The sequence below is a fragment of the Sebastes fasciatus genome, chromosome 5 (assembly GCF_043250625.1).
Source record: "Sebastes fasciatus isolate fSebFas1 chromosome 5, fSebFas1.pri, whole genome shotgun sequence".
Classification (NCBI taxonomy): Eukaryota; Metazoa; Chordata; class Actinopteri; order Perciformes; family Sebastidae; genus Sebastes; species Sebastes fasciatus.
Window position 1 is genome coordinate 6,176,795 of NC_133799.1, and position 22,853 is coordinate 6,199,647.

Sequence of the window (22,853 nt, forward strand, 5' to 3'; positions counted from 1 at the left end):
ATTACCAGTGTGTACGTCACACGTCGAGCGGCGCAGGGAGAAGTTCGTCACCGTCTCCGTCGCTGTGTTGGACCTGCTGGAGCTTTCGAGGTTCTGATCGGATCCATTTTTGTTTGGGTATAAACTGATAATCCGAGCAACGAACGGCTCCTCTAAAACAACAGTTTAATCGATAAACAAACAAACAAACACCGTGTGGATTCAGTGTTCATCTGTTGGACTGAACACCAGGAAACAGCTCTCGGTTAAAGCGAAAGTTGTAGAGAGACTCGAGAGAGAGAGAGAGATGAGTGTGGAGGCGTACGGGCCGAGCTCCCAGACCCTCACCTTCCTGGACACCGAGGAAGCGGAGCTGCTCGGAGGAGGAGCGGACACTCAGGGCTCCGAGTACGACTTCACCGACTTCACCCTGCCCAGCCAGACGCAGACTCAAGGCCAGACCCAGAGCCAGCTGGACAGCCAGGTCTGAGTCTCTCGCTGTTACAGGAAGACACGGATAAAGCGCGGCAGCTAGCTAGTTAGCTTAGCTTAGCCTAGCTTAGCATGCTAGCCCGCTATCATTGGATTTAGCGTTAGCTTTAGCTATCTGTTAGCTGTTAGCTCGCTGCTAGCTAGCTAGCTAGACAGCTAGCCCGTTGACTAAACTCCTGAAGTGACACAGACACACATGTTTAACTTTAAACACCAAAGATAAGAGTTAAAAGCATTGACAGTCTTGTCAACTTCTAACCACTGGCTAACTTTACACTATACATCCTATATACCATTTTATAGACTGCACATATGTACTACATTTATTTATTGTACGTACTACATTTATTTATTGTGTATTTATTGTACAGACTACATTTATTTATTGTACATATTACATTTATTTATTGTGTATTTATTGTACAGACTACATTTATTTATTGTACATACTACATTTATTTATTGTGTATTTATTGTACAGACTACATTTATTTATTGTACATATTACATTTATTTATTGTGTATTTATTGTACAGACTACATTTATGTATTGTACATACTACATTTATTTATTGTACATACATTTATTTATCGTACATATTACATTTATTTATTGTACATATTACATTTATTTATTGTACATACTACATTCATTTATTGTACATACTACATTTATTTATTGTACATATTACATTTATTTATCGTACATATTACATTTATTTATTGTACATACTACATTTATTTATTGTACATATTACATTTATTTATCGTACATATTACATTTATTTATTGTACATATTACATTTATTTATCGTACATATTACATTTATTTATTGTACATATTACATTTATTTATTATACATACTACATTTATTTATTATACATACTACATTTATTTATCGTACATATTACATTTATTTATTGTACATATTACATTTATTTATTGTACATATTACATTTATTTATTGTACATACTACATTTATTTATTGTACATATTACATTTATTTATTGTACATACTACATTAATTTATTGTACATACTATATTTATTTATTGTACATATTACATTTATTTATTGACGGACTGCACACACTATGTTCACCCATTCACTCTGTATCTTTTATATCTCTATTATTGTTTTTATAATTTGTGTATACCTTTACCTCTCCTGTGTTTCACTTTGTTTGCTGATGTTTACTGATGTTGCTGTTTTGACACCTGAATTTCCCTCCGGGGATTAATAAAGGTTCATCTTATCTTTTCTTATCTTCGAGATTCACAGTTGCCACTTCTGGTCAGTGCTTTAAAAAAAATACTTGACAAGATAGGCAGATAAAACATATAACCGGTAAAAACACACACAGTAAATAAAACAGGTAAAGTAGATGTAATAAGTAAATATAAACAGAAGTGTTACACTAGAAATATAAAAATAGATGTAATGTAAACAGAGGTAATTGCACTTGTAAAATAGGTAGGGTAGATGTAATAAATAAAATGTAAACAAAGGTAGTTGCACTTGAGGTGTATATTTCATCAAAGGATATATTGCACAGACAAATGTATTTCACATTCAGTGTATTAATATTGCACAGATTTATTGTTTGTTCAGTGTCCGTATGGCCCAGGGAAAGAAACTGTTCGCGAGTCTGGAGGTGCGGGCTTTCATTGACCTGTAGAGCCTGCCAGAGTTAGCATTCAGTTTGTTTGGTAAAAGCTTGTGTGTTGTGTGCTACAGGTAAATGGTCCTGATGAGGGTCTTCTTCTCAACGGTGGGGTGGATGACCCCGTGGCTAAAGCCAGCCAGCTGTTGGCCGAGCTCAACTTTGAGGAGGATGAAGAAGACACGTACTACACCAAAGACCTGCCTTTGCACGCATGCAGGTACTCTTGACAGCAGCCACACCATGTCAGGTTATAATCACAAAGGAAGTGATTATAGTGCATTAGCTAGTGTGCTTTTCCGTTGATGATTACACAATGCTGTAATTATAGTGCTTATTTATTTGTAGTCCCTGCTCTTTCACACTACATACAGGGCATACAAAACCCAAAATGCATTAAATATAGGAAGTATATGTATACAGATTATTTATTATATTTTTATTGTGCAACAAAAAGCACTGTTAGTTTGAGCTATCTGTCGATAATTTGGATTTTCATGGATAATTACACAAGACGTTGTGGCACATGAGTTGTTTCTGAATGTTAGTTGTACATGTTTTATAGTGTGTATTATGTTTATTACCTTAATTTCCTTAATTTATGTACAATTTAATTGTTATGAGGTGTAAGAGCTCTGCCTCCCTCATGTCCTTGTGTGTCTCATACAAAGTGCCTTAAGAAATCTGTATTTTTTTCATATATTAGTGTATATATATATTAATATACAGTTACAACTTTTCTGATAAGCAGAGTATACTTTCAAAGTGTAACAACACATCAGCCAGCTTCAGTGACAGTTTTTCAGATCATTATTAGAAGTGCAATACTGGCGCCCATTCTATTTAACTTAACAGAAAATGATCCACAACTTACATAATTTGTGTTCCTGTAATCATGCAAAAATGTATATTAAATAATATACGTAGGCTGTCCCGAATACCATTTTTTTGGAAGTTTCAGTGAGAATTATTCGGAGGCATTCGAAGCTTCGCAGCGCTGCAGGCTGACACGTTCTTCTGTCTATCTGTCTCCATCTTCCCGATTTCAGTATATTATTTATTTTTATTTTTGAAGTGTTAGAGTCCTGCATGTATGGAGAGAGCATGATCCCACAAAATTGCATGTGAAAACATGACAACACACTTTTGAATTGTTTAAAAACATGTGTTACATGTTAGATACAATTTGCTAACCCCTCTGACCCGTAATATAATTTATTACACGGCTCTGTTTAATACTCAATTCTGATCGCTCAATCACCGTTGCTAAGGTCGCTCTGATCATAGACTCTGGAGGACCAATTATATTAATGCACAGACAGAAATCCAGTAAATTTAATAACGTCAGCTGTGGCAAAAAAATAGACGTTAGGTTTCCGTTACGCCATCAGAAAACACCATGGAGTATTTTTCTGATATTCATTTTAATATATTTGGAGAGCACGAAACTTAAGATTCATGGCTAGAACAAGAAAACGGCGCAGAAAAAGCGAGAGAGGTTAAAAGACACAAAGAGCTGGACGACAGAAATCAACAAAATTGAAGAAGATAGACATGAAGTAAACACTAAACGGAATACGGTATGGGCTATGGCATATAAAGACCGGTTAATCGAAAAGAAAATGTCAACAGATTTTGACAGTTACGGGGCAGAAAACCTCAATCAAATGCTACGATCATTTTATGCATCTGTTCAAAACTCCAACGAAGCGAAGCGGAGTATTGTATTTCATTACTATAATTCAGCCTGGTGTCAGTTTGGCTAGGCAAGACATGTACTCATGTCTTTTTGACTTAATACTGCTGTAATTCAGATGTTTTTTTTGTTTTTTTTAAATATATACATTGTTGTTTTTCAGCTACTGTGGTATCCACGATCCAGCGTGCGTGGTGTACTGCAATACCAGCAAGAAGTGGTTCTGTAATGGACGTGGCAACACATCTGGCAGGTGTGTAGTCTACTCATCTTCACCTGATCACCTCACATATAAGCACCAGAACACGAAGCAACTCAAATGTAAACACCCCACTTAAACTTTATATAATAATAAAAAAATAACAAACACTACAATAAATGTGGGTTATTTACAGTATTTATTTCCCACATTGAATCAGCCAGACTTGTACTCATACAGTATGCTGGCGAATGTGTGTAATGAGAGATCTGTATGGTGTAGTGTCTACAGACCTTCTCATTGCAGTTGCAATTGTAGGAAACAGTGTGGGTCCAAGTTTATGTCCTGTCAGTTGTTGATATTAGCAAGCAATGCAATAGGGAATGTACCAATGTATAAAGTGTGAAGTAACCTATTTTGTCTGTGTTGTTATGCAAGCTATAGATTTCTGCAGCAATGCTACCAGAACAAATGTCATGGAAATCAAAGTGTTTCTGATTATATCATCAATCGTTTGACACCGGCTTCTCTGACTTCCAGTCACATCGTGAACCACTTGGTGAGAGCCAAATGCAAAGAGGTAACGCTGCATAAAGATGGGCCGCTGGGCGAGACGGTGCTGGAGTGTTACAACTGCGGCTGTCGCAACGTCTTCCTCCTGGGCTTCATCCCGGCAAAGGCCGACTCCGTGGTGGTGCTACTCTGCAGGTAAGTGCGGCCTTGTACGTAGGCAGACCGTCCTGTAACCAGCACCCACAAATACAATATGTTCTGTCAAGAGTGTCCTCGAGGACAGTAGGGGATGGGTCATGCTTTTCGAATAGTCATTAAATTATAAAAAGTCGAATAGTTAATGCGACTATCATCTTGTCTAAAAAATATATTTTCCCCTTCTTTTTGCTAGTGCTGGGTAGTAACACGCTGGTGAAACGTGTGGGGCACGTTCAGTTCGGCTCTTTTCCGTCGGCAATCGATCTTCAAAGAATGGGAGAATAGTTCCCAGTATCAAATCATATTTTTGCTTGAAATGCCCATCTCTAGAGGACAGCATCGACAGTCATTATAAGCTACTCTGGAGCATGAATTTAAAGCTAAATATGCAAATTCTTGCTTTGAAACGGAAGTTTGTTCAGGTTTCAGCCCTTATTTTGCATGAGTTGTCATTGGGTTGTAATACATCCTGAGGCTCAGGAAACAGATGCAGAGTCCCTGAAATGCCTGAATAGTCAGCCAGATGTGAAAAATAGCCAGCTGATGAAAGTTTATGGCAATAAAAAAAAAAAAAATTCCCTCATCAGTGATAGACAATCAAAACTTAAACATGTGAATGAAGTCAAGAACATAACCTGAATAAACAACATGAAGCTTGCCCTGATCCAAAACAGCTGTAGGGTAAATTATCTCAATTCAAATTAAATGAAACTAAATATAAATAAATATACTTTTTTTTTCTTTTTTTTATCAGGACAGTGTGGTTATAATATGACTAAGAACGAGGGCCCAACAGATGTGCATCCCTTAAAGTTGGTTATTAAAAAAAGACTAAAATATTTACTGAGCTGGACATTTTTAGAGTTGAAAACAACTTGTCAGTGTTCTTTGGTGTACAAACTATGTAATGTGACACTGTTTCTAAATAACCTCAAACATATCTTTGGCTTCCACTGATTAATATCACATTTATTCAACAACATGTTGGATTCCCCCAAAAATGTGACTTGACTGACTAAGCAGATGACTCAGTTCTGCCTAGTCTGCAACTGTTTAGGGAGCTCCCCGCTGCCCACAGACCTTTATCTAGTGCTTCCTGCTCTGTGGCAACCAATTTAACCCTTTCTGACACCACATGGACATGCAAGATACCACTTGCAGCATGTCCATGTGAGAAATGAACTTAAGGCAAGAAGACAAATGGCATCAATCAACCCACACATAAGCTAAGTTTCTGTCTGTATGAACCTTGTATCTCCATGCAGGCAGCCCTGTGCCAGCCAGAGTAGCCTGAAGGACATCAACTGGGACAGCTCGCAGTGGCAACCGCTGATCCAGGACCGCTGCTTTCTGTCCTGGCTGGTGAAGATCCCGTCGGAGCAGGAGCAGCTTCGGGCCCGTCAGATCACTGCCCAGCAGATCAACAAGTTGGAGGAGCTCTGGAAGGTACATTACAGCTGAGAGGCTGGGAGGGTTTTTCTCCAGGGCTACATGTTCAGAGCAATGCTGTGACCAGAAGTTTGTAAATTTACATGGCAAGCACAGGCTAAAGGTTTGTAAGTGACAGCTGCTTACAGGAATTGGTATCCACCTGTTGCGTAACAGTTTTAAAAGGTATCTGCCACTATACAGTGGAATAAGAGTTTGTGATAGGATGTGTGATGAACTTTGGATTGACGGTTGCTTTGACTTTGTTTCCTCTCAGGACAACCCCACTGCCACCTTGGAAGACCTGGAGAAACCCGGAGTGGACGAGGAGCCCCAGCACGTGCTGCTGCGCTATGAGGACGCCTACCAGTACCAAAACATCTTTGGCCCTTTGGTCAAACTGGAGGCCGACTACGACAAGAAGCTTAAGGAGTCCCAGGTACCTGAACTGCACTTCTAATTAGGATCCTTGTAACTCAGAGACTGGTGTTTTTATTCCTTGAATGTCCATGGTTGTTTATATGTAGAGCAACTTTCAGATTACATAAAAACTTGCTCAGAAACCCAGTAATCCATTATATAGTTTCAAATATACATCTAGGATTTTATTCTTATGCTGTGATCACACTGAACGCCTAAAAAGTGAAGCACACCATGATGCTCTTCACCTTCTGCAGCTGTGATCCGGACCACATTCACGCATATTTTTGGTGCGAGGCATCTCGCTTAAGCTCTGTTTTGTAATTTTGAAAATGACGTCTAAAGGGATACAGAAATAATGCCACAGTGATGTGACCTTATGCCTTTGACCTCTTTATATTTATGTATTTCTTATTTTCCTTTTACAGACCCAAGACAATATTACAGTCAGGTGGGACCTGGGGCTGAATAAAAAGCGGATTGCCTATTTCACCTTGCCCAAGACGGATTCAGGTGGTAATTCTCTGAGTTTGACTTCCTCCCAGTGGTTCTGTGGTACAGATAGAGCCCCCTCCCATCTCCCTTCAGTCCTGAGAATTGCACGCAACCTCCCCCAACCCTGCATCTTTTGGTGGCATGTGTGCTTGGTTTTGTTCTTGCCTCCGTTTTTTTGTAGTGGGTTGTTTGTGCGTGCACGGTATTGTATCATTTGGTTTATGAACATAGCCCACCCTCCTTAGTTTATATGTGGGTCCTTTTGAGCACGGAAGGGTGCCTAACTTGTGTCTCTATATAAATCCCAGATATGCGGCTGATGCAAGGTGACGAGATCTGCTTGAGGTACAAGGGAGACCTGGCCCCGCTGTGGAAAGGCATCGGCCATGTCATCAAAGTCCCCGACAGTATCCTTTACATATGTATCATCCATTGCATTACAGATGTGCAAATAAACAACACAGCTTCCACTTAAACTTTAAACCTTTTTTTTTTAATTACGTGACCGAGGTTTAATGTCTCAAAGTGTCTTCTTAATTTATTGAGTCTCATTCTGTCTGCTTCCAGAGTTTTCAGACATAAAATGCACACTGGTCTCTCCTCATCTCCCACTGTGAACCCAAGAGCGAGATAGGCTTCGTCATATTTTCTTTTGATTACCGTCAGCTGAGCACGTTGTCTTGTTTGTCTTTGCCTGTTTTTCTTTTCGTCTCAGTCTGAAGGTTTACAGAATGGACAGATATTTGACTATTCTGTCTGAATGAACACCATTGATATTGTGAAACTATTTGTTTTCACCATAGCATTAGTTCCGCATCACATTTCCCCCCCAGTCACGGCGCCCCACTCTGAGAACTACGGCATTACAGTGTCTTCAGTGTCTGGCACTTATTCCACGTGGCCATGTATAGTCTTAACTATAAAACTAGGCTAGTATACACAACATAATGTTTACTTCCTTAACAGCCTGTGTTTAAAGACTATGGGGATGAAATTGCCATTGAGTTGCGTAGCAGTGTTGGAGCACCTGTGGAAATCCCCCACAACTTCCAGGTGGACTTTGTGTGGAAGTCCACGTCCTTTGACAGGTAGGCTGAAATTTTATACCCCCAAATCCCTAATGTGACTTTTAATTTTACTGCCCTTAATTCATCATATTACTCCACATTACAGTATGTATTTTTTTCCCTTTTCCCCTCCCTTAAACAGTGCATAGGACTAAATTGTTTGCATATTTTACAGGAAGTACTTTTATGTAAATGTGTATCATTTTATCAGCCCAAATTCACCCTGTTGATGAGGACAGCGGTTCACTGTTGAATAAGTGATAACGACGGTTTGTTTATTGTGTTGCTGAAGGATGCAGAGCGCCCTGAAGACGTTTGCAGTGGACGAGACTTCCGTGTCTGGTTACATTTACCACAAACTGCTGGGCCACGAGGTAGAGGATGTCACCATCAAGTGCCAGCTGCCAAAGCGCTTCACTGCCCAGGGCCTGCCCGACCTCAATCACTCACAGGTCAGACCCCACGAAACACTGAGTCCCTGAGATTCCTCTTATTATTTCATGTCCTCAAGACATGACAGCAGAAGAAAGTACGAGTTGAGTTTTCTCGTTTACTGTGATGTATCACGTACATCAGTGTATCAATATAGCTCAGCTATTTTTAATAGATTTGAAAAACAGGAAGGGTGACTTAGTAGCAGGGTTATTAAAGTAAACTAAAATGAAAATAAGCAATGAACATTCTTTTAGGTGTAATATATCATTACCGAAAAAAGGAGACCGCATGCATTTCTGTCAACTCTCGTGACATTGAACCACAGAAATTGAACGCACTTGACATTCCAGGAGATGGTTGCTTCACTAATGTAGCGCGATGGTTAAACCGTTATTCCTACACAGTTATCCAACCATGTATTTTGTATGTTCTGTATATGTAGCTACATTCTTCTGAGACATCATACCAGGCCCTAACAAAATACTGTAAAACTAAACCTAAACCTTTTTGAAAAACTGTAACTAAACTAAAACTATCAAATACACTCTGAAGACTAACTAAACAAACTATAATGAAATCGAAAAGTCAAAACTAAAATAAAATAAAAACTAATTGAAAATTGAAGTCTTTCCTAGCAGGGCAAGCCTTTACATTATTAAAACGGGCATATCATGTTATATGATTTGCTTAAATGTGAGATTTGGATCTCACATCATCATTATTGCAAGTAGATTGAGTGGAGTGCATTCCTTGTCAGGATAGACGTTTTAAGAAATATTTGTTGTCTGTATTTGCAACAGTTCACCTGGGCTGAATCCTCTTTTTTGTTACTTACTGTATATGTTCAGGTGTACGCTGTGAAGACGGTGCTGCAGAGGCCTCTCAGTCTGATCCAGGGTCCTCCTGGCACTGGGAAGACTGTCACCTCGGCCACTATCGTCTACCACCTGTCCCGACAAGGCAACGGGTAACAATACTTTTTTATAAATAATTTAAGAAACCTGTAATTTTATATAATTTTTGCTATTCCACCAACATTATTTTACATAACTGTTCCTGTCCTAACTCTCTGTTGTGTATGTGTGTACGTTTGCAGACCGGTTCTGGTGTGTGCTCCCAGTAACATTGCCGTGGATCAGTTGACTGAGAAGATTGACAAGACGGGACTGAAGGTCGTCAGGTTGTGTGCCAAGAGCCGCGAGGCCATCGAGTCACCGGTGTCCTTCCTGGCGCTTCACAACCAGATCAGCAACATGGACAGGTCAGTGGCATGTAGGGAAATTGACTCTGTCTGGACTCAAAAGTTATCGATACTTGACTCATTTCACAACTAGTCGGCCAAGCACCAGTGGCTAGTCCCTTCATGTCTCCATATTCATCCTGTTTTGTCACTTTGGCCTCAAAAGTTCTCATACTCACACTTGTCAGGATTCCTTTGGCTGTATATTGTTTAATTGACACCTTGAGGACAGGTGCATAGGAGAATCAAATCTGAGTTCATGCATTACAAATGTTTGTGCCAACAAGGACACCCAAATCTTTTAACCCATTTGTGCCTGCAATTGAAATTTCCTTTTCAGACATTTTAAAAATCGGTCAAACTATTTGCCTGAAAATGAGTTTTTCTTATCATACTTTATCTAATATTTGGGCACATGGGACTACTGTTTTTGCAATAGACTCCATTATATTTTAGGAAAAAACAGTAGTGTTTTTAGTGCCCAAATATTAGATATAGTATGATATAGTGTGCACAATGAAGTATTTAGTATCCATGAACTCATAACAAGTTGAATATCAAAGATATGCACACATATGCAATGTAAAAAATAAATATTTAACATGGAAAACATTTAATAAACACAATGTTAGTGTTTTCCTCATTTTCAAAAATCCTGACTTTGACTATTAATAAAAGTGTGATTTTTCATGTGATCTAAAAATGTCAAAGTTGTACTGTTAGATACTTGCCCAAAGTATGTCCATACCAAATTTCAAGGCATTATTCCTTATCATACTAGATATAGTCTTTGGGCACAAATGGGTTCAAATGGGTGATCTAAATTTGATTGACTATCGATTTTGGCAACCGAGAATATCGAATCCTGGTTTCTCTTCAGATCTGAACCTGAAATCTTGCAGACGCAAACAGATTTCTCTGAATGCCAGGAGGCTGCCACCACATGATGAATGTATTTCAGAGTCGCTAGATCAGACAGTTTCAGACTGTGAGGTGCGCCTCCACAGGGGGGCATGGGAGAGTTGGAGAGGGAGGGACTTCAGGCAAAGATACTGCTTGAGATGAAGGGGACAGGTGCACACTGGTGTTGTGAAAGCAACAGAAAGTTAGTTATTGTAGTTAAGCCTGTTCACCAATGGTCAGCAGCAGTAGTGACTGACACAGCCCATGTAGGCAAAAAACTCTTAGTGCACGTTTTGCTGCAATTTGCATCAAAATTCACACACTACACATGTTTAGATTCAGTATGACACACACTTATATCATCATATAATGTCCATTGCAAAAAGTAATCAATAAATGTTATAACAAGAACTTCTCTGAGAATAGTTATGATTTTAAGTTTTCTTCATCCATGGGTACATTCAAATAGGAACTGCTAATAGATAATGCTGCATACTTTGGCTGCAGCTACTAATTAAATGGCTCCATGGCAACATTATCCGTCCTGTTTACATCCCCAAAGCCCCCAAGTTATGGGAACTTTAGTTCCAAAAGGGGCTTGGGTTGGGGTTTGTGGACTTTGAAAACTCCTGCCCAGATCACAGATTAGCGTTGCAGTGTACAACACTAGCCTGGGTTTTCTGTAGTAACCCTGATGTGTCTTTGTCTCCTTAGTATGCCGGAGCTTCAGAAACTACAGCAGCTGAAGGACGAGACCGGTGAGCTGTCGTCTGCTGACGAGAAACGCTACAGGGCTTTGAAACGCACAGCTGAGAGGGAGCTGCTCATGGTGAGGACGAGCTTCAAAGCGTTGAACCAAAATAGCTCAAAGTTGAAACCCGGCTTAAAAAGAGGCCCGCTACAGCTTTCCAGGCACCGCGAACACAACAAGTAGTTTCTGCCAAGCAATTACAAACTCACTCTGACTGTTCTGATTATTCTATATGCAAGTGCTATGTCTATCTCCATGCTGAGTGTTGTAACAACCAGGAAGCTTGTTGCTAGTGTACAAAAAAACAGTACAGACCTGTTGGTAATCTCCATATAGATATAATTCCACCTGTCAGTATGATAATTTGTCATCATAATCACAGTAGAAGTGTTTCACCACTGTGTCATAGCTCCCTTTTCTGTTTAATGATTGTAAATTGTCTTCCTCTTTGTTGTCCAGAACGCTGATGTTATCTGTTGTACCTGCGTCGGGGCTGGAGACCCTCGTCTGGCCAAGATGCAGTTCCGCTCCATCCTGATTGATGAGAGCACCCAGGCCACCGAGCCAGAGTGTATGGTGCCCGTGGTGCTCGGAGCCAAGCAGGTAAACATAAACGCACACCGCTAAACAACATCTAATCTCCACCGCTACAGCTGGATCAATGTAGTAGGTAGTAAAACTATGTTGCCCAGCACTAATATGACCATGCAATTTTATTTTGCGTCATTATTTCCACTCCAGCATTGAATGAAAAAACATTTTAACATTGAAGGAACTTGCTTTCTGATGAAATCAGAGCACTGAAGCAGCAAGAGACAATTGGGAATAATATGTGAATAAGAAAATAGAGAAGAGTTTCATAGGAACATATGCAACTGCTACTGTCAGCATTTACTCTATTTTGTAATCAACATGTCAAGTAAATTATCTGGCTAACAATATTGGAGCTGCAACGATTAATCTATCAGTTTTCAACTATTAAATTAATCGTCCAACTATTTTGATAATCGATTCATCTGTTGAGTCATTTTTTTAATGAAAAAGAAGTCAAAATTCTCTGATTCCAGCTTCTTAAATGTGAATATTTTCTAGTTTCTTTACTCCTCTGTGACAGTAAACTGAATGTCTTTGAGTTGTGGACAAAACAAGACATTTGACGAACACTGATGACATTTTTCACCATTTTCTGACATTTTATACACCAAACAACTAATCAATTAATCAAGAAAATAATCGAGAGATTAATCGAGAATGAAAATAATTGTTAGTTGCAGCCTTCAACAATTTTTATTGTATCTGTTGAGTTAAGAAAAACAATTTGTCCTGAACATCCAGGAACAAAAACGTCTTACATGTGCTGTTATATTAACCCATCTTCCTTCTCCCAGCTCATTCTGGTGGGTGATCACTGCCAGCTGGGTCCAGTGGTGATGTGTAAGAAAGCCGCCAAAGCAGGTCTGTCCCAGTCTCTGTTTGAACGCTTGGTGGTTCTGGGGATCCGGCCAATCCGCCTGCAGGTCCAGTACCGCATGCACCCGGCTCTCAGCGCCTTCCCCTCCAACATCTTCTATGAAGGCTCTCTGCAGAACGGCGTCACTGCAGGTTTGTTGAGATTCAGCAGTTCATTATCTGGTTTTCATTTTCACTGTGGCTGGCACATTAGCAGGTAAAAAGATCTGCAAACCTTTTTTAAGATTAAAAATGTAATGAAATGTTCTCCTCAGCTGACCGCATCAAGAAAGGGTTTGATTTCCAGTGGCCGCAGCCAGACAAGCCCATGTTCTTCTACGTGACTCAGGGTCAGGAGGAGATTGCCAGCTCTGGAACCTCCTACCTTAACAGGTAACATCAAACACTTTCTTGGGTTACTTTGCGTAATTTACCTCAAAGCTCTAAATAATTCATACTATACTAAGTGCATTAAATACAGTGGTTGGGAAGGGCTAGCTGAAGCCGAACACTAGGGGGTGCTCTCACACAGCCTTCACATCAAAACCAGTATGGCAGGCTGAAATAAGTGCAAAGTATACCTTAATGGTGGAGAACGCCCTCGTTTGTCAATCATGATGAACAGGAATGCTGAGCTCAACTACACAGAACACTGAAAAGGGATTTCCTTTAAAGGACCTGATAATAATAATCGCTGTGTTTTCGATACCTCAGAATGAGCCGTTTAATTCTACATAGGGAGCGGGTCCTCTCTCCACAGAGTCCGCCATGTTGCACCGTCATGTTTCTACAGTAGCCCAGAACGGACAAACCAAACTGTTAACTTTTCCTGCTTGGGCCGGAGTCAATAATGTTACTCACTCCCGTCACCGCTGCTCTTTCTCGCTTCACCACTCACTTCCCATGTACACACACACACACTCTACGCCCTGGCTCTGCTCCAGATGGCTCTAGAGAGGGCCATTCGCAATTTTACATCAGCCACCGTAGCTCTCCAACATGCTTGGCACACAGGAGAGGCTTCAGTCGGTTGCAATCTCATCTCACTGCTAGATACCACCAGATCCTGCACACTGGATCTTTAAATCAGGATCTTAAAAATAGGGCTGGACTTCCAGAAAAGCACGATTATTGTGGTGCATTTATGTATGTTTCTTCAACTTGCCGTGAAAGTTGCGCGAACATCACCCAAACAAATTGATGCTTTAGCAAGTAAAGTATCCTGAGCACGGTAGAAAGTTGCAAATACCATTAGGAGCACTGGGAGGATGCAAAGGAACAGGATTTTCTCGCAGATTATCTGTCTCATGTACTACTGTCAGGATATAGTGACTGTTTCAGCAAATGTGACAAAAAGTTACCCCCTGTAGCTTTAACCTCAGATGTGATTTTACCAGGACTGAGCAGCACAGTATTTAACTGATGCTGATGTTTTTAAGGACGGAGGCTGCCAACGTAGAGAAGATCACCACCAGGCTGCTGAAGGCTGGAGCCAAACCCGACCAGATCGGCATCATCACCCCGTACGAGGGTCAGCGCTCCTACCTGGTCCAGTACATGCAGTTCAGTGGCTCCCTGCACACCAAACTCTACCAGGTAGCACACACATCTGAGACACTCCTGTGTAAACTTAAATTTATCATTAGTGAGGTTTCTCTGTGGTTTTGGAAAAAAAACCTGTTCCTCTGTTTCTACTATGCAATCTCCCCTCATCCTCCTCATTTCCTGTCCCATTAAAGCAAGTGGAAATTGCCAGCGTGGACGCCTTCCAGGGCAGAGAGAAGGACTTCATCATCCTGTCTTGTGTTCGTGCTAACGAGCACCAGGGCATCGGCTTCCTGAATGACCCACGTCGTCTCAACGTGGCGCTGACCAGAGCCAAGTAAAAACCTTCCCAGTGGATAATTATAGCACACAACCAGCTCATTACTGTTTAGATTTTCCATTTATAGGGTGCTAATTAGGAATTATGCAAATCAGATAATCAGAAAATTCATCTCTATCAAGTTTTTATGGTGTCTTGTTTCAATGTGAACACACAAACTTTCCACTCTGTAACAATCTTGATCATTTAGATTAGACATGCCTACAATTAATTGTATGTAGTTGTGTATAATAGTAATTATCAGACCACTGACCACACAATAAACAGAATAATTTAAAAGTGTAGTTCAAATACAATATTTCTACCCCATCCCTGAGCAACAGTCTCTTGTGTGTGTTGTGAATGAAGGTATGGTGTGATCATCGTGGGAAACCCCAAGGCCCTCTCCAAGCAGCCGCTGTGGAACAACCTGCTGAACAACTACAAGGAGCAGAAAGTCCTGGTGGAGGGACCCCTGAACAACCTGAGGGAGAGCCTCATGCAGTTCAGCAAGCCCCGCAAACTGGTCAACGCCATCAACCCTGTGAGTAGAACACACTACTGGATGTGCACGAAGGATGTGACGGTGAGGAGTTTCCCACCGGTTAATAAACTTGTGACAACACCGGTGTTACCGATTACACCGGACATTTTAGAAGAAAAGAAGATGGTCAATATGTGTAGCGTGCTTACTTCGATCTTTAACGTCGGATGGCCATTTGAAGACACATTATGTTAGTTGCAGCCCTGAATCTGAATTATGCACTGTATACACTGTACAAAATGGTGATTGTCTGTTTTCCAGGGGGGACGTTTTATGAGCACTGCGATGTACGATGCTCGTGAGGCCCTCATCCCTGGCTCTGCCTACGACCGCAGCAATGCTGGTATTTATCTAATATTTATTTAGTGTGTTATGGTTTGACTCAAGACAATAAAAAATAGCATTACAGTCCAGCAAAACAAGGCTTGCTTGCCTGGTCTTGTTTTCTTCATAAAAAACTGACATGAGTCTTGTTCTGCACGCTTTCTTTAAGCCGGACGTCCGTCCAACATGTACTTTCAAACTCACGACCAGATCGGGATGATTGGGGCAGGCCCCGGTCACATGGCCGCTATGAATCTTCCCATACCCTTCAACTTGGTGATGCCACCAATGCCTCCACCCAGTTACCTGGGTCAGACCAACGGCCCTGCTGCAGGTACAGTACAGCACTGAGATGGTCCACTGAACCATTACATAAACTAAGAATGAGCAAACTTTGGTCCAGTTCCTTAGTGGGAAAAGGTAATCCAATCACACTACAGGAGAATACCCCATTACGCAACGTTGATCAGGGTGTGGAGACAAATGTTGACACCTGATAACCAGCAGTTTTTCATGCTTGAAAAGTAGATTATAATTAAATTAACTGAGGTCAAACTAGGGTCTGTTACTTCTTCATGTAGTGTTATGTGCTATGAACTTGATAAAAAGGTCACAAGTTACAGGGACCAAATCACACCCTGTCTTAATTGCCCACTAGCAATAATGCTCTATATCCCAAGCTTCACTTTCTGTGGTCCCTCTCCCGTCTAGTGTAAATAACATATGATTTAGAACAACGGTTGGTTATCGTGTTTGTTTTGACTCCGGTCCTGATCTCTTTTTTTCCCATTAAGGTCGTGGAGCTATGAAGGGTAAGCCTGGGCGTGGCGGGCGGCAGAGGGTCCGTGGATCGGCACACCAGGGTGCCAGTCAGGGTAACGGACCAAACAGTCAGGCCAGCCAGGACGGGGCCTCCCAGCCCTTCTCCCAGGGGCCGCTGACACAGGGCTACATCTCCATGAGCCAGCCCTCTCAGATGAGCCAGCCTGGCCTCTCCCAGCCCGAGCTCTCCCAGGTAACACATCGCTGTCACTTAATGAAAGAAGATTTATTACCTAAGATATGTTCATCTTTTCTTTATTTAGTTCATTTCAATTCTTGCATTTTTTATTTAGAAAATGCACAATTGTTAGTTGTTAGTTTGCACTTGTGTGAATTATTGCTTGCTCATCATATAATATACGTATAATAGGGCATATTTCACAGTTATGTTCCCGCCTCTTTTGGAGACGTATATTGTATTGGATTTGATTCGGTATTGAGTGGTATAGTTTTGTTGCACTGGTCACATTGTTCATAATTTGAATTCAGCAAATCCAGTAAGAATAAGGAAGGAACAATATAAATATATTAGATCAAATATATAGGTTTGCATTAGAAGAGATTTAGAGTTCCTTGCATAGATCTCACTGATAAAGGCCTGTATATGACTTTATATTACATTTTATTTATGTTTTATCCCTTATTTATCTGTTTTATGTTTAGATTCTCATTTTGTTTTTACTTGCGTGATCTTTTTTTTCCTTTTCTTTTAACACATATTTAATTAGCATTGTTGGTGGGAGCCAATGACTTTTCGAATTTTCATTGCCAACGACTGCTTCTATGTAATTGTTCATATGATAAATAAAGAACTTGAACTTGAAAATGTGTCTGCAATAATGTTTCTGTCCTCTTGTTCTCCAGGACAGCTACCTGGGCGATGAGTTCAAGTCCCAAATCGATGTGGCTCTGTCCCAGGACTCGACTTACCAGGGTGAACGCGCATACCAGCATGGTGGGGTGACTGGACTGTCACAGTACTAAAGTGTAAGTACAAAAAACATAGTAACTGTGTAGTTACAATATAGCATGTTTAAGGTTTGGGAAGTAGTGCCATCTTGTTTTCTTACTGTAGGAATGTGTCCAGTTGTATAATAGTAATCTTGTCAGATTAATAATTTCTTATCATGCAAATCACATTTTCATTATTTTATTATTATATTCCTTACCTTATGAAAAATCAGACGTGTCCAGCCTTTTCAAGCTTTTCAGAATTCACACGTTATCAGAGTTTTCCTGCTCTCAGCTCTACAAAAACTAAATGACCTTTGATGATTTGTAGATGATTAGTGTCGCTGTCTTGTGATGCATCGTACCTGCACTTTGTGAGGTCTTTGTTTGCCCTGCAACTACTTTGAAATCCACTGTCTTTGGTGAACGTGACTATGACTTTGTGACAGTCTTTGAAGTAGGGGTGTAAGAAAGTATGGCAAAGAAAGTATCGCGATATTATGTTTTGTGATACTGTATCAATTCTCAAAAACACAATTCATTTTTAATTAATAGTTTACCTGCAAAGATTCCAATGTTTTTGTTTTTTTTAAATCGTAATATATCGCCTTGCTTACAGAATCCCAATATATTGAATAGGAACCCCTGTATCATGATACGTATTGTATTGCCAATACACAGCCCTACTAAGAAAGGTTTAGTAGGGTAATTTAGCAGATTATTAAGATATTTATTTGTATAAGTTCATTACATCTCATTGAAGTCATTATTTTCTTCAACTGAAGACAAAATAGTCTCTTACAGTTGGAGACATCTGATTGGAGACATGTTCAGGTCTCTGCTAAAGGCAGTGTTGTTCATCTCTTGTGTCAAATACAAAGGTATTTTATAAATCATCTTCATGTTGTAGACAAAAGGTTATAATCCTGTTTTGTGTCTTGCAGGTCACTTGAAGAAGGGAGCTAGGCTTGAACAAAGCATAGTTCATCAGCTTTTTAATCTGGGAAATAATAAAAACATAAAATGGATACCTGTTTTCCTCTGCTACAACCGAAGCACCACCGAGTGAAAGCGACGGGATAGCGAAACCAAACCAATGACCAGCGAGAGAAATAAGAGGGTAGAGGGCGAAGAGAGCACGAGCAGACGGGCATGGAGATGGCAAGAGAGGCCGAGTGAACAAGCGAGAGGCAGGGACGGATGCCCGTGCAAAGTGAGGGAAGGAAGTCGAGATGATGGCGGCATGTGGTCGAGCTGCTGAGGGAAACGGAGGGGAGATCTCAACGGTCTCTCGTGGGAATCCAAATGAGGCTCCAACTCCCCAACAAAAAAGTCCAGCGAACCCCTTCAACCCACAGCCTCCAGGACAGGAAGGATCTTATCTTCAGATGGGGATCGAAGCTTTCCAGCTGAATTTGAAGAACTTGTTCTCCAAACGTGCAGCGGGGGGGCATGCTAACAGAAAGCCATCGAACAGGAAACACAAAATCCCCATGCTAAAAGTCGGTTGGTTTCTCAGCCTGTATCTCTTAAATTTGGTTTATCGTGGGAGGAGAGCAGCACCAACGCTCTTCTAGTCGGCCCAAAAACCTCAGCAGCCTCTGAAGGAAGCAGCAGTCGACACACCCTCTCGGGGAGGAAATAAAAACACGGTTTCTGTGCTTGAGTCAGATTAAAGAGCCTTGAATTGAAATGCCTTTCATTTGCCTTGAGGACCACTGGCTCATTCACGAGGTCTTTAACGGGGTGGTTTCGACCACACGTCAGTGGTGGAGAGGCATCGGGATTTCAGACTGTTTTTTCAAGGCGTGACGCGCGAATCCCACCGATATCGCGATCATCATGGGACAGTTTTTTCTTCTCTGAAGTACCTTTCTTATCACAGAGCACAAAATTGCAAAAAAGTCATTGAAACTATCAAAAAACGACCAGCATTGAATATTCAACTCAATGTCATTTGATGTTTCAGCGAAGGCTTTTCCTTATTTTAATCGTTTGAAAGCAGGGGTTGTTGATGTCCTGCTGTGCTTCATGACCAGGTGTCTTTTTGAAAACACTCTGTACGCTTAGATTGGCAAATGCTTGAACGCTTTGCATTGATCGATTCCTCAGGGGATTGTGGACTGTCCACGCTCATCACACAAATCCCTGCGTGAGGTGAAAGAAACCAAACAAGAGGGGGAAGAAGGATGATATTAGTCGAGGCTTACAGGCGGCGGCCGTGGCAATCAATCCACCACAGGTGAGGAAAAGAAAAGGAAGGTGGCTGAGGAAGAGAAGGATACGAGAGTTTCCACATCTGGAAAATGAGTTCAGGTCATGGTTGGGGTTAAAAAGGGAAACGTTAGGACTGTTCAGTCCCAATAGATGACCACACATTAAATGTAGTTGTAAGCCCAGTGTCGTTTCACACAGCATTTTGATTTTGTGAACATTGTTCACATGACGAGCAATATAGCCAGGCTGATGGCCATACTGCCCGGCCCCACAAATCTTAAGATAATCAGGGGCTGAAGACAGGAAATGTGTTTAATCTCAACATAACCCTATAATTTAAAAAAAAAAAAACATAATCTGAAAGATCTTTGGTTCCTGTGTGGGTCGAAAATATTTTTTTAACTTTACCTAAACCCAAGTTACACACAATGGAAATGCCATCAGTACTGAAGAGATGATGGCCAGCAGATAAATGAAAAGTGAATGAGACCTGAATCAGTGCCTATAACCAATCACCTTCAGATAAACAGCTGCAGCACAAGCATGAATGTAGTTAAAAATCAAACTACCAGCATTTAAAAAAAAACTTTCAGACATCAGAGGGCTCAAGAAACCCACAGAAAGGGACTTGTGTTTTATTTTTTTAATAAAATCAGGTCAGGTAAAGATAAGGTCAGTGAGTTTAGCAGCTGGGTTGTTTCTCAAAGGACGGGCGGATGAAAAAAGCCACCTTCCTTCTCTGTGGAGTAAATCTAAACGAAAGCTGGTAGAACTTTTTTTTTTTCCTTCTGTGGACTTTTGATTTGTGCAATGCTGTTTTGCCTGCATTATGTATTCCTTGTAGAGTTCGTCTTGAGATTTACGTGGATCCTGAACCCTTTTCCTGGAGAACTGTGTGAACCCTTAAGTTGATCCAAACTTTGCTTTTGTCAGAGGATTCGCTGCTTTGTGCGTCATGTTTTGTTCAGTTGGGTGTTATTTAGCCATTTTGTGTAGTTTTACTAAAAAAAATCCCTTTTTGTAGCAACTTGCTGACAACAGGAATGAGGCGGACGCCGTTTCCTTTCTTCATAAGTTTTGTATCTTCTCCGAGGGATTGTAGTTTTTTTTAACTCTTCCAGAAAAGACGCTTTCTGAACACAGTAAGAATGTACTCCACTGTTGTTTCTCACCTGCTTCTCATTTCAGCAGACATGTGACAATCATGTTGCAACTAGATGTTTCCACGTTTAATTGACTTAGAAGTAGTTCTGTTTTTGTTGACATTGTGCGAATCACTCTTTTGTGCAATGAATTAGCTTCACATATCAGCCCGTTCCTAATATGTTATAGCTTTAAGAACCTGCTGCCGTAATATTATTGCTTTGGTGTTTTTTTTTTCCATCTCCTGAGCCACAATGAATTGCAACATGTGCAGTGATCATTAAAAAAGTGATTCAGTTGTAAATTAGTTGTTAAGCATTTGCATCCAAACCCTTGATTCTCTGTCAACAGGCAGAGATTGAGAGCTCAGTGTGATGTAAATACCTATTTGAAACGTCTTTGCAGTGAAGTTTCATCACAATATGGTGGTTCCTTGTTTAACTGAATCAATAAAGGCTGTCGATTTGAGCAGTTGTTTTGATGGTATGAAATTCGGCACAAGTTCAAATTTATTTGCAGATGTTCACACATGAAATTATTAGATATTGTACAGCAATAAAACTTTAGGTATATACATGGGACGCAGCAGTTTTTACGCTGTTGCCTGCGCCGCCTTTTTATTTTTCATCTGTTTTCTCTTCATTAGTTTCTTTTTCAGCTGTCCACGTTTCTGTTTCTCAATGCTCTCCTGGATCTTCTGTTTAAACTGCTTCTTGTGGCTCCGGATCTTCTCCAGCTCGGCCTTCCTCTTGGCCTCCAGGTCTGGATCCTGAAACGGCAGTTTGATCACAAATTAACGGAGCCTGATGTTTCGTTGCTCATCTTGGCATTTTGGTAGTGCTCACACATTAAACTTGGCTTTGCTAAAATGTAATAACTGAGTTAAATCAAAGGTTAGGAAGGAATGAACTTGCCTTTCCCTCCAAGATCAGCTGTTTCCTCTTGTTGATCTCCTTTTTCTCATCAAAATCTGTTGACTCCAGTTTCTACGATTCAGAAAAGAGTTCATCACCAAAACATTACAATCTAATACACACAGTGTCCAGACTTATGTTAACAGACATTAAATCATAGAAAGGAAAACGTTTTTCAAGTATCATTAGTGACGTTCTAAACTACCAAGTGACTGAATATAAAGAAAAGAAGCATCCGTACTATTTCACACTGCCGTCTGGTCACGTTGACCTGAGTGAGGATCTTCAGGACTTCTTTCTCCACCACAGGATATTCCTTCAGCTTTGTCTCTGTGGAAACAACAGACCAGTTTGTGTGGAGAGACACCACTTCTACACATACTGGAGGCTTAGAACACGCACAGGGACCTGAGGCCGGTTGCATAAAAATAGACCTAGTCTTTTTCTTAAATATAACTAAGTCAGACTTGCTCTAGACACTTAAATGTACCTGTTGCATAAAGCTTCCCATTGAGTGACTAATGTAAGACTGATAGCCTGTTGCGCAATGCATTATGGGTGAAATAAGACACGTCACAGAAGAGAAACATTGGCGGATACTACAGCGACAACACACAAGTATAAGAGAATAAGGTCAAAAGCTTAAATCTAACAGTCGTAAGAATAGTTAAAATAGTTTGCTAAAAGTTGAATTACAGTAGTTGGCTAAATAACGGGTAAACAGTTGAATTAGTTAGCTAAAAGTTAGCTGAACATAATGGATATACAGTTTAAATAGTTAAAACATGGCTACAAGTAATGGATAAACAGTTGAAATAGTTAGTTAACTGATTTTCTAAATGATTGTTGCCAAGTCTAAAGGTGAAGACTAGTCTTAAACTAAGTTTATGCAACTGGTTCCTGGTATTTCCAACTTCTTGGGGTTCCTGGTAGGTGGTTAAAGCCAGGTAATTGTGTTCTACTCTGGTTCAGGAACTTAACACACCGTCTCTATCAGAGGAGCTACTAGCCATAGGCCAGTTGATGCTTTGGAAGTGAACATGTTAACTTTGTAGCTCGTGATCAGAAAAAGAGCACGAGAAATGATATCGGTATAAAACGTCACCAAGCTGGAAAGTACTGGTGATAAAACGCATACTATCTGA

At 40.5% G+C, this 22,853-nt stretch overlaps 2 protein-coding genes across 4 annotated transcripts in view; one reads left to right on the plus strand and one right to left on the minus strand.

The window, feature by feature from the left end:
• LOC141767442 (regulator of nonsense transcripts 1) lies at positions 1–21,262 on the plus strand. Of its 3 annotated transcripts, none has more exons than XM_074634733.1 (24): positions 1–463; positions 2,210–2,355; positions 3,995–4,084; positions 4,571–4,738; positions 6,007–6,187; positions 6,447–6,608; positions 7,018–7,105; positions 7,393–7,491; positions 8,064–8,172; positions 8,444–8,603; positions 9,435–9,553; positions 9,683–9,847; positions 11,444–11,558; positions 11,940–12,083; positions 12,869–13,082; positions 13,205–13,322; positions 14,369–14,525; positions 14,669–14,811; positions 15,163–15,337; positions 15,599–15,680; positions 15,831–15,995; positions 16,456–16,676; positions 17,348–17,470; positions 18,379–21,262. In XM_074634733.1, the coding sequence occupies exons 1-23, from the start codon at positions 287–289 to the stop codon at positions 17,465–17,467; spliced, it is 3,318 nt and encodes a 1,105-aa protein (XP_074490834.1). In that variant the 5' UTR covers positions 1–286; the 3' UTR covers positions 17,468–17,470; positions 18,379–21,262. The 3 variants fall into 3 exon arrangements, with proteins under 3 accessions (XP_074490834.1, XP_074490836.1, XP_074490835.1); XM_074634735.1 differs by having other exon boundaries at positions 4–463; positions 7,018–7,144; XM_074634734.1 differs by having other exon boundaries at positions 4–463; positions 7,018–7,102.
• ddx49 (DEAD (Asp-Glu-Ala-Asp) box polypeptide 49) overlaps positions 20,253–22,853 on the minus strand; it is an 8,751-nt gene continuing 6,150 nt past the window's right edge. The window contains exons 11-13 of the mRNA XM_074634736.1: positions 21,950–22,038; positions 21,709–21,780; positions 20,253–21,563 (exon numbers count right to left, since the gene is read on the minus strand). Coding sequence (XP_074490837.1) covers positions 21,387–21,563; positions 21,709–21,780; positions 21,950–22,038 — 338 coding nt within the window. The 3' untranslated portion in view covers positions 20,253–21,386. The remainder of the gene's footprint in view (positions 21,564–21,708; positions 21,781–21,949; positions 22,039–22,853) is intronic.